The sequence below is a fragment of the Panthera pardus genome, unplaced genomic scaffold (assembly GCF_024362965.1).
Source record: "Panthera pardus isolate Hobbes unplaced genomic scaffold, ASM2436296v1 HiC_scaffold_16, whole genome shotgun sequence".
NCBI classification, from domain to species: Eukaryota; Metazoa; Chordata; class Mammalia; order Carnivora; family Felidae; genus Panthera; species Panthera pardus.
Window position 1 is genome coordinate 109,393,942 of NW_026526721.1, and position 16,444 is coordinate 109,410,385.

A 16,444-nucleotide genomic window follows, 5' to 3' on the forward strand; every position below is an offset into this window, starting at 1 on the left:
GAAGCGAAATAGCTAAGGGAAAGGGAGGCAACAAGAAAGCAAGATTTCAATCAAGCCCAAACCACGCAGTGGCTTCTGAGGCAGTGATGAAAGTGAGTGAGGACAGGCAGGGGTGCAGGTGTGACAGTGGTGATTGGACTCGAAGTAGGTAACTGAGCATGAGCACCTCTGACTCATAGTGAAGGCGCGAGTCAACACGGGCTGACGAAGGCAGAACAGGGCTGAGGTGAGCTCCTCTTGCAGGGCAGGAAAACTCCCGTTTGTGAAGGTGGTGTGAACATTTCAGTGGCTCTTTCACTTTTGTCTGTTGTTTTTGTCAAGTGGCAGATGGAGCGGAACGATCAACTCCAAAACAGTAAGTTACTTAAAACAACACTGACGATAAAGTTAATTTCCCAGACTTGCAATAAAAATCTAACTTGAGCAAAACCTGTTCTGGAATACTGGGTAAGAAAGTGAACTAACTGATATTTTACCTTAGGTGTACAAAAAGCATGCAATGTTTTCATCAGACAGGGATTGTCTCATGGTATGGAGGAGATCTGAGACACAGGCACAGAACTACCACTGTTGTTCTTCCTTTACCTATATGTCAAACGCCATTCAAGCCATATTTCATACTTCTACTGCTTTTATTTCCTACTCTTCTGCCCACCTAGTTGTAGTCATATTCTCTAGAGAAAACTTCCCTGACCTTTATGGCTCTCTATAGTATCTATCTGGGTCATTCATTTTGGCATCGTGTCCTACATTCTTTCAGAAACATCATTTAGATATTTCATTTCTATTGTCTTCTGAACCAGCTTCTAAGTTCCTACAGTGCAGGTACTGGGATCTAGGCTTGCTTTGTTTGTTCCATTCACTACAATGCAGTGTTAATATCAATGGATTTTGGAATCAGACACCAGTGCTTTCCAAACTACAGGTGATTGACACAATCAAGTTCATGGATTTCTGGTCAACATCTATTTAAATGTAATAAAACAGAAAGGACAGAAAACACCATTGTGTAATGCAAGTACTGAGGGTAACTTCTAACTTTTGACATGTACACACAAACACACACATACACACACACACGATTACAAGGTAAAATGTATTTCTCGTTATGCTCCACCTCTGATAGGCAGCATGTTTGCAGCATCAATTCCACCATGTGTAAATTTACGCTAGATACGTGAGTCATGTCGCTCAACAACATGTCGGTCTCACAGACCCCTACAGGAAAAGCTGTTCTACTCACAACCTCCACAAAATAAATGACCCAAGGTGGCCACATTGACCACCATAATGCATCATGGAGGCCAAAGCTGACTGGAAAATACCTAATTAGGCACCTTGAGCCAAACAACAATAAATGTTTAGGTGGCCTCTTAAGTGGGGGGAAGTGCTGAGCTAATATGATCCGATATGATCCTCTCAAGAAACTGAACTGGGTAGTTATATATGGAAGCTGAAAGGATAACATGAGGTGGGGGAGGCCCATCCCAGGTGACCTCAAGTCTAAGTTACCAGAACTCTGACACTGAGTATGCAGGAACTCTTGGGAGAAAACACAGACACAGTAAAATGGGACAATAAGTTCATGACAAGAAGTGAGCCAACAGGAAGATAGTTGCTGAGTCACATGATCGGCCAAATACCAGAGGTAAGTAAATATAGTTCCTGCTCTTCCAGAGCCCTACGTACCTGTATCCATGATAACGGGGCACCTGAGAGGCTCTGTTCTAGGTAATAACAAGACCCTAACAAAAACAGTAGGAGACTAACCATATTTAACATCTCACAGTCTCAGTCACCTTGAAACAAAGTAGAGAAACAGCACTGCCCTCATGGTATTGTCCTAAGGACTATATAAACTGTAATGAAATGACTTAGGACAATCCTCAGTGCACAGTAAGTCCTCTGCAAATATTTGGTCAATAATTTAACTGCATGTAAACAAATTAATATCCTAATTGTCCAATGGCAGGTCCCAGAGCTACAGCTCTCCGGCAGGTCAGTCACTGCACTGCCTGCTCACACTGAGACCTTGAACCCATGTGGCTAGAAGGGCTCCCTGTTGCTCAGTTGAACAAACAACAATCACACTCCTCTGCCTATCACTACCAGAAACAGAGTTTCCTGCCACTTCAAAATGGGAACCACTCCATTTTTGTGTTATTGCAGTTGGATGGGTGGCAGTGTTTCTCTCCCACGCCAAAAAGGAAAATAATCTTCAATTTCCTTTCACTGACAACACTACTTCTGTAGAAGCTGTCCATTGGCTTTATAATCTTTTATAGCTTCAATTGAAGATATTCAGATAGAGTGCCATAATAATGCTAAGACCTAATAAGAGTACAGACTAAAGTAGAAAATCCAGACTATCAGTACTCTGGATAAATCAAATTTTGAAAAAACACATTTTTAAGCACAAGTTCCATATCTAAAGATTCAATAGTAATTTTTATAGTGATGACTTCTTCCATCATCATGAAGACAAATCATTCTGTGGATGTGGCCTTGAGGCAACAGTCCCATCATCAGACTAAAGGAGGAGACACCAGAGGGCACATCTTAAAATCGAGACAGTAAATGCAAGAATCTGACAGATGATTTCCACAATCCAAGGCTCAGTATTCAGAACTCCTCAAAGTACCTGAGGCTTCCCTCCTTTTACCTAATTGTACTATGTTTCTACAGAATGCTATTGTTCTTGCATGCACCCTATGTGCAAAAGAAATACCAAGTGAAAAATTAGGTTGCAACTGAATTTGATTTCATAGCATGCAAACACCTACCACGGGCTAACACAGTTCTAAACTGTGAAGATGTCAATTTTCCCCAATGTATCAAAGACATGTATTAGATCCAGGATGCAGCCAAACAACCATCAATAATTTTTTTTAATAAAAATTAAATACAGCCTCCAAGTGGTCCCTAAATAGGAAACTTCCTTGTTGTTTTCACTGATGCATAACTTTCTACTATTTTCACTTCTAGGATTATTTTTCTGAATTTATTCATTCATTTATACATTCATTCATAAATTCATTCAGTAGTTACTGCAAGTCTTCTGTAAGTCAGGCACCATTTCATGGGCTAGGAATAGACCAAGAAACAAAACGGACAAAAGCCTCTGCCTTCATGTACCTTTTATTCCAGCAGAGTAGATGGGCAATTAACCAAAAAAGTAAATGACACAGTATGTTAGAGAGGTAAGTGTCATAGAGAGGATAAGAAATGTTAAGAAAGTGTAAAGGAGAAGGTAAGGGAGAAAGCCATGTGGCTCTGTGGAAGAATAGTTACTAGGGGCACCTGGGTGGCTCAGTCGGTTAACCGTCCGACTTCGGCTCAGGTCATGATCTCATGGTCCGTGAGTTCAAGCCCCGTGTCGGCCTCTGTGCTGACAGCTCAGAGCCTGGAGCCCACTTTGGATTCTGTGTCTCCCTCTCTCTCTGCCCCTCCCCTGTTCATGCTCTGTCTCTGTCTCAAAAGTAAATAAACGTTAAAAAAAAAAAATTTTTTTTTTTTAAAAAAAGAAGAGTTACTAGCAGCTGGGCAGACCACAAATGCAAAGGCCCTGGCGCAGAGTACACCTTGTATTCAAGGACCATCAGTGAGACTGAGCAATGAGCAAGATGGCGGAGGTAAGTCCAGAAAGGTAACCAGGACAGATTATACAGCTTCAATGGCTACTGTAAGACTTGGCCTTTACTCTAAGTGGAGGTGAGAACACTTTAGGGTTCAGAACAAAAAGCATCTTGGCATATTTTAACAGGATCACAAACAAACAATATAATTATATGCTCCTACATGGAGGAGAGATGAAAAGAGGCCCCAGTAGATGCAGGAGTTGAGCTGAAAAGCAGTGGGGATAATCCATTTCTATGCCGGACAGGGCAGAACAGCAGAGTAGCTCTATTCTGAAGGTAAAGGCAACAGGCTTTGCAACAAATTTGAAGAAGGTTATGGGAGAAACAGAAGACTGAGGAATGACACCAAGGCTTTGGATGTTGGCAAATAGAAAGATGGAATTGCTATTTGCTGAGAAAATAAAAATAAAAGAGAGTAATCAGAAGTGAACTTTTGGACAGGTTAACTTTGAGAAGCCAATTAGATGCCAGAAATGAAGCTGGATATCCTTCTCTGAAAATTCAGCAAAAGGTCCAGTCTAGAAATAGACACTAGAAGTCATCAGAGCATGTGATGTATTTAAATCCACAAGATCAGATGAGATCACCAAATGAGTGCACATAAGAGGCCCAAAGATGGAGCCTCAGGAGCCTCCAACATTTAGAGATGGGAAGAGTGAGGAAGAGCCCACAAAGCAGAGCAAGAAGCTCCAGTTGCACCAGTTTTAACTCCTCTGACCCACTATCACCCCAAAGGGTCCACGTACAGGATGATTTCTCTGCCTGAGATTCCTCAATCCTGTGCCTGTCCCCCACCACCAACTTCACCCAGACACCTATGTGGACACACCATTGATGGCAGGCTCCTGTCCCTTCCTCTCCCACCACCTATCGGTTGACAGCACCTTGCCCAGACAAGTGCCCTCCCCCATAGGATCTCAGAGCACCACAAACCCGTCCTTCATGGCATTAATACAGTTGTAATTCTGTCATTTATTTGTGGGATTATTTGATATTTGTCTCACCATGAAAAGTGTCTGCAAGGACATGAAAGCAAGGCGGAATCTGTTTTGCTCTATCTCTGAGGTCTAGCACGGGGCCTAGAATACAGCAGGCTCTCCATAAAGACCAGATGAATGAAGGAATCATTCATCAATCTCTCTCATTGGTTTTCTGCTCAATGAAATAATAAGACCTTCTTTGTATTGGGTCCCAAGTCTAGGTTTCTGCTTGAAATGCCTTTTTGTAGTTATGCTGACCAAAATTTAATATCCCTGTGCTCATCAATTCCCACTTTCTTGGAGCACCTGTCTCTTGTGTTCTGCCTCCCTAGGGGCGTGGTGCATACACACCCACAATTCACATCCCATTGTTCTCTCAGGAGAATCAAGAACATAAACACTGGCATATCTACTACTCAATTGCCCTTTCATTAATCAGCTTCAGCTGGAGCAGTTTATATATCTATATATATTCTTCAGAAAGAGTTATACAGCTCAAGTTCCAACTCTGCTATAATTCAGAAAAAGGAAAACTTCTAAAGGTGATATGAACAACATGGAAGCTACTCAATATATAGAGAGCTCAAGTAAGGTGTTTCCAGTATTTAGAGATTAAACAAGAAAAAAAATCCTCAAACTGAAATTAAAAAAAAAGAAAAGAAACAAAATTATAAACAAATATTTACAGGGGTGCCTGGGTGGCTCAGTCGGTTGGGCGTCCGACTTCAGCTCAGGTCATGATCTCACAGTCTGTGAGTTCAAGACCTGCGTCAGGCCCTGAACTGACAGCTCAGAGCCTGGAGCCTGCTTCAGATTCTGTCTCCCTCTCTCTCTGCCACTCCCCAGCTCGCACTCTGTCTCTCAAAAATAAAATAAAATAAATTTTAAAAAATATTTACATGTAAATTTGTGTGTGCATTTTTAAAGACCCATGCCTCTAAGTTTTTATTATATTCTCAATGCACGTATAACTACCCAAAAGGAAAGGCGGCAAAACAGATATCCATCCTATACAATAACACAGCAGCTAGAAAGAACAGTGAAGATCATCATGTATAGACATGAAATGATTATGATACATCACTCAGAAAAAAAGCAAAATTGTGAACACTGTACAGTATATATTTAAGTAAACACATGTGATCTTTATATTTCCCTTAAATATGTATGTGTGGATTTTGAGAAGAATGTTACCAAATTAAGAACAAAACTGCCTAGGGACGCCTCGGTGGCTGTCATTTAAGCATCAGACCTCAGCTCAAGTCATGATCTCACAGCTCGTGGGTTCCGGCCCCGCATCGGGCTCTGTGCTGCCAGCTCAACGCCTGGAGCCTGCTTCAGATTCTGGGTCTCCCTCTCTGTCCCTCCCCAGCTTGCGCTCTTTCTCTCTCTCAAAAATAAATAAACATTTAAAAAAAATTTTTTTTTAAAGAATAGCACTACCAATAGAGAAGGGGAAAGAGATTGGGATTGCAGATATGACAAAAGAGATTTTAGTCTTACCTGAAGACTAAAGAATTCTTCAAATTCTTTTTTTACATGGAGAATGTATTATGTGTTGCTTACGTAAGTCAAAATTAACTTTTAAAAATGTTAAGAGAACCCCATAATCTAACTGTACTAATATGGCAGGAGCATATAGAGCCTAGTCCCTGGCTCAGCTAAGCAGGCCCCCAGCTCCAGGTTCCTCAGCTAGAACAGGATCTCTGCTTGGGTCTCAGGTCCAGGCACATGGACCTCTATTTCTGTATAAAGATACAAATATTCTGTATTTCTGTATAAAGATACAAACATTTCAGGAGACCTACTGCCAACTTAAAAGCGTGGACAAGTAGATATCTAAAGCCCAGACTGTTTCCACTATGAGCACTAAAAGCAAGCCAGACGTGAAAAATGAGCATGTTTTTTTCTATTTTTTAAAAAACAAAAGATAGGTATGGTAAAAGGCACAAATCCCCATCTTAGGTAAAAAATAATTTTATGAGACTGCTATGTTGCAAAAGGTAAATAGAAAATTATATGACTGAAGATTATTTTATGCAAGTCACTGAACTGAAAATTAATTCAGACACGTGTGAAAATGTAAGGAAAAAGAATGCAATTTTCTATGACCTCTCCATGCATTAAGTATTTCTGCAAACAGGATGATATTCAGGTTTATCACATCTGTGGAGCTCTGGTTTTTAGTAGAAAACAGTATGTCTCTCACCATGAACACAATATAAATTCTAAAAGAATAAGTCCCATCAGATAAAACTGCTAAGTCTCCAAAGTGTCTGTTATATATTCAACTGAATGAAATTACACGTATGTCAAAGTCACCATTTTTCAAATCGTCCTTTCTCGTTTGGCAGTTCGCAAAAGCCGTCCAGTGGCAAACTCTGTGCATCTTAAGAGCAGAGCCAGGGCTCAGAGACTGAAGTCCTGACATCAGATCTCCCATTATGCCGTTGGCCACACTACGCACAGCTGAACACTCTGATGAAAACAGAAAAATCAGTTCCTCGCTAGCGTTTAGCATTTCTGAACAACCTAAAGAGATACTCAAAATGATTCAAGATTACTGATAAAGCCCCATGTCAGCAAGTGCAAATGAAGAGTGCAGAAGAGGATGACTATATTAGGTGTTGAATTCCAGCAGAAAGTCTGCCTGAGTGCTTGTTTTTGCCTGCGGAGTCTGAACGCCCTTTTCAAAGGTACCTGGCATGTCAAGGTGATGGAAATTACACAAACACACCCCATGGCAAATAAATGGGGTCAGGGCATGGCTGGCGAGGGTGGCTTTGGTGCTGTCGCTGATCTTGACAAAGCAAACACTGGTTTCACAACCATCATTTTTTAGTACATGCACAGTGTGTGATCTCAGGGAAGGGAGGGGTGGTTGTGATAAAAAACGAAAAGGCTCCAGTCAACATCTATCTTTTGCTTTTGGTAATAGTGTAAATGCTTCCAGGATCCCAGTAAAGGATGAACTTTAGGGAAATCCTGAAGCTCGCGTTGCGTCCAGGACTCAGCTGGCTACACACCCGGCACTAACTGTAACAAGCACTCAGTGTTCCATCCCAGACTAATAATATCATCAATATTTCTCTTCAGACCTCAAGCTTTTCCTAGGGATCCAAGAACTGTTGGCTTAGTCCTCATGCTGCCATTTTAGGTGAGTCACAAGCAACATACCTGTGTGGGGCAGGTTCCTGGTCTCTGGGCACAGATCCCTAGAGGTTAAAAATGGCTTCCCTGGCTCAAAACCTCAAACCCTTTGCACTTCAAAACTGGGAACCGTAATAACTGAAAATTATATCTCATGTATTAGGGTTCTCGAAGGCCTGAAGAGCAGCACAGAGTTATATTCCCTGGAATGCAGACATTCTATCTCTACCTACTTTGTACCTACTTGGAGAGGTCTGCCCACTTTAACAAACAATTGAATGAAGAGCAAGCCTGTCGCCATCTTATGAAATTAAGGAGCCCAGGTTGTATTCCTGACCACAGGACAACGGCCACCTCTACATGGAGAACCTGCTGGCACAGCCACCAATGCTGAGTTCATCACCATCAATTCACCTTAACCCGACTGGAGAAGTCCGTGGCAGCTAGACTCTCTATCCCACTGAGGCCCAATTAAATGTCTCTTACACAGTTCTAATTCTCCCTCACTGCTAGATAATCACAACCCTACAGTTAAACCTGTCCCCAGCAATGTAAACGGGGACACTTGTCACCTGTGTGATTGTCCAGTAGAACCAAAGGAGACACATAAGCAAGCACACTAAGACACTACACTATGGACTGAAGGCTTAAAGAGCTGTGTAACAACCATAAATTACTGCAAACTACTGCACTTCTAAAGAGCCTTTTGCATACTGAATGCTTCTTATGGCCAACTGCTAAGAAAGGTTTCATCATCCCAGGAGGCATGCAGGTGTTTGCAACAAAGAGATTTTTAGAAAATAGAACAACCAACAACAGCCAATGCACATGTGTGCTCACACACACCCCTCCCAAGTAGAAAGTCAATAGATGCCAAACTGAGACTTAACCATTTGCCAGAAAACCCCTTGACCTACTCTCTAGAATCAAGGCCTTACTCAAAGAAGAGTTTTGTGTTAAAGTGATATATGCAAGGGGCACCTGGGTGGCTCTGTCAGTTATGCATCTGACTTTGGCTCAGGTCATGATCTCATGGTCCATGAGTTGGAGCCCTGCATCAGGCTCTGTGCTGACAGTTCAGAGCTCGGAGCCTGCTTTGGATTCTGTGTCTCCTTTCTCTCTACACCTCCCTTGCTCTCTCTCTCGCTCAAAAATAATAAACATTAAAACAAAATTTTTGTAAATAAAGTGATACCTGCAAGATTAGATGCAGGTTACCCTACTAATTTGGCACATTAAAGGAAAGCATGGAAAGAGCAGATGTTTTCTGAAACCCACTGTAAACACTGTAGCCCCTCTACAAGGAAGGATTAGGGCAGGAGGTCAAATGGAGAAATGGAGGTGCTGATCCCTTATGGAAACATCCTGACATTGGTCATAACTCACAAAGCTTCCTCTCTTTAGGCTCCTAATCGCAACTTGGACATACCAACTGCTAGGCTTTTTAAAACAGTAATGACCACTTTCTGCCGCTGAAATATCTACTTTCCTAAAAGCCAGAGCTGCTTGCTTGCATCTCTTTAGTGGACAGAAAACCCACGTGGGAAGGACAGAAGAGAACTTCAGGGCAGTACTTATTCTGGGAAGGCAGAAAGGAGCAAAGTGCTGGAGATGAGGGTGGTTAACTGGATCTGCCTTAAGAAACAGAGATCTGGATGTTAAAATGGTAACATTTGTTCAATGTGGGTGGCAGGTACCCAGAAATCTATTACACATACTTATTTTTAAGTTTTTCCGCATGTTTCAAGTACTTTATGGTAGAGAACTAAAGTAAAATGTTTTAAATGTGAAAAGGAGACACAAAAAGCATAAAGGAAATGCAATCTCGTGCCTAAGAATGGGAAGAGGCGAAGTCCAATGCTGCTTTGATTAAATGTGATTGCCAAGCAACACAATAAATATACACAAGCCTCCTGGAAACACCGAAATCCAAGATAACACACACCAAAGTTAGAAGCCACTTTATAGCTTTACATTTTATCACCAGAGAGTCTTTTGACAGCAGTCTTGTTAACAAAAGGCACATCGATTTATCTTTGGCCCATATTTGAAGCTGTACGGAGTAGGTCCTGGAGTATTATTTTAATATGCATTCGTTAATCTAGATGAAAGCCAAATTTCAGGGGGTGGAAGTACAGCAGCTTGCTCTTCAGCACTAAAGCTAGTTTGGATCAGAGTGTGAGTGACACAGAAACACACATTTCTGTTTAGCGTGCAGAGAAGAACAGCAAGATTTAGGCCCGTGCTAACAAATGCAGCTGCCGCCACCACAGAGGAAGAACTCAAAAAATCCACAGCTTTCTTTTTGAGGATCCTCGACCAAATGGCCCACACCAACAGTGGAATGACAGCCATTTAGAGTTAGCATGGCCTCTAAGGGCCTGTCACCAGTTTCTCCACATATGTGCTCAGGGATTTACTATCACGAGACCATTAGACTAGGGTGTAAGGCTGCCAACACGCTGGTTCTGTGGATGGGTGTGACCACCTGACCACATGCAAAAATCACAGAAACATCACAAAAGTTCCAAAGCTGTTAGCACAGGAGACAAGACTGGCCCATAAATCCTTTGTTGGCCTCACACATCATTTTTCTAAAATTTCTAAAATTGAATTAGGATAATAATCATAAAAAAAAAAAAAATCCGGATTTCAGCTTTCTCTTTTCTAAATGTCAGAAGATCTGGCAAACAGGGCTGGCGTCTGACCTAAGTGGCCGCTGCTCAGGTTCCATCAGGCCTGTTCACCACAGTCCCCACCAGACCTCATCCTCCACACTCACCAGCATCAGTTGTAACACCACCTGCCCTTTTAATCTGAGGGAATTTTAATTTAATTTTAATTCAGGACATTTTAATCTGTGGAATAATACTAAGGGAGCCACAGCTTGGAGGCACTGGAAATGAATAAATTCTCCTTAGAACAGAATTAGGGGCTGGGAGGGAGACAGGGGGAAAGGGCTAGTTTTCTAGAATTCTGAATTCCAACAGGGAGTAGAAGAGAGGAGAAAGACCAGACCAGAAGTCATCCTCGTCATCACCATACATCCATTCCCATATCCCTGTTTATGAGCTCCAACATAGACAACTCCTTTTCTTATACTGGTGCAATCCCTAAATATACGATATTCTTGACGCTGAACAATGCTCATTTCAGATTAAGAGGGAATCGCTTCTGCTCCCACATTGCCTAAGGGACTCACAGAGGTGTACTGGCTTGTTTTTTGATGCAATGCTCCCACCACCCAAGCCAGCCATGGGAATTCCTTTCTACTTGGTAATGCATCAGATGCCCACAGATGCTGTGCCCAAACTCCTATCAAGTAAACTAAGCTGCACACTGTGACATTTGTTAAACCAGGAGGAAGAGAAATTATGGCTATAAACAAAAGATGTTTGATGCAGAGAGGAGAAATTACTCATCGACACAAAATAAGTATCAGACAGGCTCACACAAAAGATGCACAGAGGGATATGGAACAGAATGCCATTCATTAATCAACTGCAAGAACATATAATTGTGTCTATATCAAATGAAATTTCCAAGGAAAAACTGTCATAAACTCCCTATTGTGCATAGATACACATACACGTTACTGTATATATAGCCATAATTACGATAAAGTTCAGGATAGATTAAGTTACCTCTACATACATACTACATAAAAAATAAAAAATAAATAAAAATTTAAAAAATTAAAAACAAGAAAAGATACTGAGCAGGAAAAGCTTCCAGAGCATAGTATGTTAGTGTCAAGTCACCTTATTTTATCAAAACCTGATTTTCCCAATCAGAAGTGTTAAAGTCCATGTTCTCACCAGTGCCTGAAGACTTTCAAGACCCATTTCACAATCTAAAAAGAAGAGGAGTCTTTCTCTTCTGGGTTACAAGATCATTGGCAGAAAAAGTTAAAACCACATCCAGACCTAATTTCCACAGCTTGGTTTTTTCATGCCCACAGATCGGAAAGAAAAAGGTAAACACTCACCGCAGAAAGCTGGCTCCATGTGGATCTCAGTGGCTTGTGGTGAATCACAATTTTTTCATCTGACTTCTGTTCTTTGGGCTCCGACTCTTCATCAGAGTCAATGTCAAGAGCCTTTTCTTTGTAGTTCTGATACAGGACAGCATTTTCTGTTAAGAAATACAAACCCTACAGGTCACTAATTGCCCCCGTCTTTATGCTAGTTTTTCTAAACCAACATCCATATTTATACAAGGTTTGGGCTCCATTTTAATGAACAACAAGGAAACAAATGGATTTCATCACTGAAGAAAAGTGATCACCAAAAAGTGATTTTCTCACTCACACAGCTCTGTCCCCAGTTCACCTATAGGGGAATGGGAGGGATCCATACATGAAATACCAATGGAAGCAAAGTTTCCATGTTTCTGTCTACCACCCACAGAGGATAGCCATGCCTATTACATCACTGTTTTTCTTTAGGTTAAACTGAATTCATACCCTACCTTTCTTTCAAAGCCCACCACCATTCATTTACCTATTTAACCCACATTTATTGTATAGCTACAATGTGCCAAGGGCTGAGAGTAAATGGAAAATAAAAGAAACTTCTTGTGCCCTCATAAGCTAAAAATAGGAAGAGAAAAATATTCCAAGTCACTCACTCATTTATTCATTCAACGGATATTTATAAAATGCCTCCTGGATGCCAACAACTGCTAGGGATACAATGAACAAAAAAGATAAAAATCTCAATCTTCATAGAGCGGACATCGGAGTGAGCAAAGAGTGATAATAAATAAACAAGTAATTTTTATGGTACGTCAGATGCTGATAAGTGTCATGGAGAAAAGCAAAACCTGGAAAGGAGGGGAACATTACAATGAGGGTATGTAGATTTTAAATAGGGTGGTTTAGGAAGGCCTCACCAAAGTGATATTTAATCTAAAAAAGGTGAGAAAGCAAGACATCTTACAGCTGGCAAAAGAACATCCCATCAGAGGGAAGAGCAAGTACAAAGGTCCTGGGACAGGAGTCTGTTTGGTATGTCTCTACGTGTGAGGACCAGCAAGGAAGCCTATATGGGTGAAATAGGGTGAGGGAAGGGAGGAAGCTTAAGAGATGGGGGCTGGAGATGAAGAGAGGGCAGATCATGTAGGCTCTTGCCTCAATGCCATAGAAAGGACTCTGGTTTTCAGTCTGAGAAGACAAGTCACTGTAGGGTTGAAGACAAAATAATCTTGCACATATATGTACCTATAAACTGAATGATTTCTATATGGGTGCTTGAAGAACAGATTCTCAGCAGGGTGTGACCTCTTGTGGGTGGGGTGGGGGGTGGGGGTGGGCGGTGGTCAAACAGGTGTTACTGAGAAAAATCTAAGATCTGAAAGCTGAGAAGCTTCAGAGCTAAAGGAAAAAGTATATGCAAAAGCCCTGAGGCAAAAAGAAACGTAATACCTTAGAAGAACAAAGGAAAAGTCAATGTGTAGAGTATGGGTGTCTAGTGGACAAAGGGTGCAAGGTGGGTTTAGGGAGGTGAGCCAGATAGTCTAAATCAAGCAGAGATTTGCAGGCGATGTTAAAGAACTGGATTTTATCCCAAGTACAAAACAACTGAATTTCTTCCACACTGCGAAGATTGTATTTTATCCTGATTACAAAGGGAATCCATGGAAAGGAAAAGATTTGATTATATTGTTGGAGCAAAATACTAGCTGCGTAGAGAACTAATTAGGATGCTATGCAAGAATGGAGATGGGCTATTGAGGATGGCCTGGAGATGGGGGTCAGAGAAAGGGAGGTGGTAAGGATGTTTCCAGGATGTTTCCTACATCTGCAGGTCCCAACAGCTGCACAGTGGGAGATGGGAACGCCTGAGGAGATGTAGCTTTAGAGGGAAAGATCATGAATTTGATTTGGGACCTACTGACTTTGAAATGCCTTTCCCACCTACAGAAGAAAACAGACATCTGCCTCTTCATCAACTACAGCATGTTCTATATGCACCATGACTAAAGTAATACTGGAGTCGATGCAAGATTTTACTGTTCTCTGATGGTTTTACATACGTAAAACAGATTATGAGGGTAAAGACTGCGTTACCACACCTCTGTAGTGTTCTCTAAAGTACCGGTGGTTGGCACAAAACATGCGTAGATTGTTGATAAGATTACTCACTCATTCTCACAACAACAAAGGCAATAGTATTATTGGCCTCATTTCATCCATGAGGACACTGAGTCTTGGTGAGGTTAAGATGCTTGCTCAATGTCACACAACTGATGAACAGAAACTGTACGATGACAACCCAGGTCCCTGGCTGGCAGGTTCTCACCACTCTACTGCACCTCATCCTAAGCTACATTCTTCTTAGTCATTAACTCTAAGAATCCTGTATTCCTCACATACGTATCTGTGAAAATTTCCAGGCCATCATATTGAGAAGAGACCAAAGAGTGCACAGAGACAGCTCCTTATAAAAGGAAACAACATACAACTACATATAAAAAATAAAAGTAAAAATAAAAATAAAAAGTCTGTCCTCGGACTTAAAAAAAAAAAGCTCAACATTTTTAACCCTTTGAGACAAAGGTCCCAGAATCAATGTCAACTTCTAGAAGATGCAAACCATCTCTCTAAATGCCTATTAGGTAGATACTCTGTTTACTTCATGGTCATAAAGTGATTCAAGAGTAAGCAAAATGGACTCAGGACCAGTTATCTGCCCTCATACTGGCTATGTGATGGTGGGAAAGACACTAAACCTCTCCAAGCTCCCAGTTTCTTCAATTATAAAATCAGAGAGATGAATTTGCCCAAACCAGCTAAAATATCATATATTTTATATATTCGTTGCACCTCAGATTGGTGCTACGAATACATTTTTATGAACTGGTCATGTTTAAATGCTCCAAGAGAATGGATTTTTATAAGAATTACATAGGGAAATATTTTGTAATCACCTAAGATTACGTATTTTATATCTCTGGGTGATTTTACGGTAGATTTACTTATAGAGAGGCATACCCTTCTTCATTACTCTTGAAAGATGAGAAAATCTTAACATTTCAAAGCATGACAGAAAGTAACTACCTTCACCTCCAGCATGTTCCTCCCACCCCAGGAAGGCTGCAGGTGGGGCTGTTTGCTTTGTGCTCTTCCAGTTACTTGACACTTGACCCGTCTGTATATACAAAGTCCTCTAATCTGATTAGGGTTTGAACACCTGGCTGAGCAGCTTTTGTTTTTGTGATCCTTCACAAAAATACTATACGGGTTACAAATTCTTAGGAATAGGTTTGTATCAGCCGGGACAGTTAGAGTTCCCCCAAGTTGAAACTTGATAGGTAAATAGGAAGTCAGTAATGATACTAAAATTTGGAAATACGGAGAAAAGAATATTAAGTCAAAGGAACTATGACTTAAGATTTAAGTGCCAAACTCAGGATTTTTAACTCAAAATCTAGAGCCGGCTCTTACTCTTTGTCCATTTTTTGAGGGAGGCGGGGATGGAACCAGGGTAGATAAGAATTAAAAATCCAGGATGTTGGCTGACAAAGTTATCAGCTTACAAAGAATCCCGTTAATTCCATTTACTGCTGGTATTACTGGATGAAAATTTAGCTTAGTGCAGAGATTCATACTGTATAATTTGGGAAGAAGTTGGACATTTTTCTCATGTTAAGTGTTTTTGTTACTGCGGTTGGATTTCAACTTATAATTGATATTCCACATTGAAACAGCAATAAAAGTCTGGAAAATCAAATGCTTACCTTCCCCATCAAATGTTCCTTGTCCTTTCAGCATTTTTTTCTAAGAAACAAGAAAAGCAAAAAAGGAAAAAGCAAAGCAAACTATGTATGAATGAGCCAAACAGAAAATACAGCTATTTTAAGAAAATTACTTCTTTTGTTGTTACATTCATTAGATTTCCAAAACCATACAGCAGACGATCCCTTGAGTAGTTCACTCATCTGACTACTACAATTCACTAAACTGGTAAAATAAAATGTACAACATCCCACAGACCCCAGCAAAACAGCTTGAGAATCCTCAAAAGACCAGCAAGCAGCTCATTTCACTACTGGTGATTCACCATCACTGTTAAACTGAGCTGTGCTATACTTGCAGAGTTGGGGGGTGGGGGATAAAAACCACCTAAAATGTTATGTAATTTCTCTAAGGCCATGAGGTCGAAAATAAAATAGCCTTACTTGTCTATGACATATTGACATTTGTACAAATTGGTTCCACTTCTCTGATTAACCAAGGAAAGTTGAGGCTGCCAAAATGAATTTCTGCTGAGATCTGTCTTGTTTCTGGACAAAGCAGCACATACACACTCCAAAATGTCCTTCTTTAGTTTTCCCTATCTCTTTATGTCATATTTGGCAGTATTTTAACCTATGAAATTTCTAGGCCTCGATCAGGGAGCAGAGTTCACTTGAATCTGAAGTTCTGAGCTACCAACTTGTTAAATGCTCTCAAGAATAAATGGACACAACATGGGAATAAAATACAACCACTGACAGTGGCGACAGAGACAAGCAACAACAAAGATGACAAACATTTGTAACTTTTATGATTCTGGCAATTAATTTTAAAACTCACATTTTACCTGGATGGCATTTACTATGTTATCACTTCTCCAAAAAAAATTCAGTAAGTAATTAGCATGAATTACTTTCAATAATTAAAATAATCAATAT

At 40.7% G+C, this 16,444-nt stretch overlaps 1 protein-coding gene across 3 annotated transcripts in view; it reads right to left on the bottom strand.

The window, feature by feature from the left end:
- ARHGEF26 (Rho guanine nucleotide exchange factor 26) overlaps positions 1-16,444 on the bottom strand; it is a 127,622-nt gene that overhangs the window by 108,999 nt on the left and 2,179 nt on the right. For all 3 annotated transcript variants that reach the window (XM_019439998.2, XM_053903697.1, XM_019439989.2), the window contains exons 2-3: positions 15,509-15,548; positions 11,757-11,902 (exon numbers count right to left, since the gene is read on the bottom strand). In XM_019439998.2, the coding sequence (XP_019295543.1) occupies positions 11,757-11,902; positions 15,509-15,548 (186 nt within the window). The remainder of the gene's footprint in view (positions 1-11,756; positions 11,903-15,508; positions 15,549-16,444) is intronic.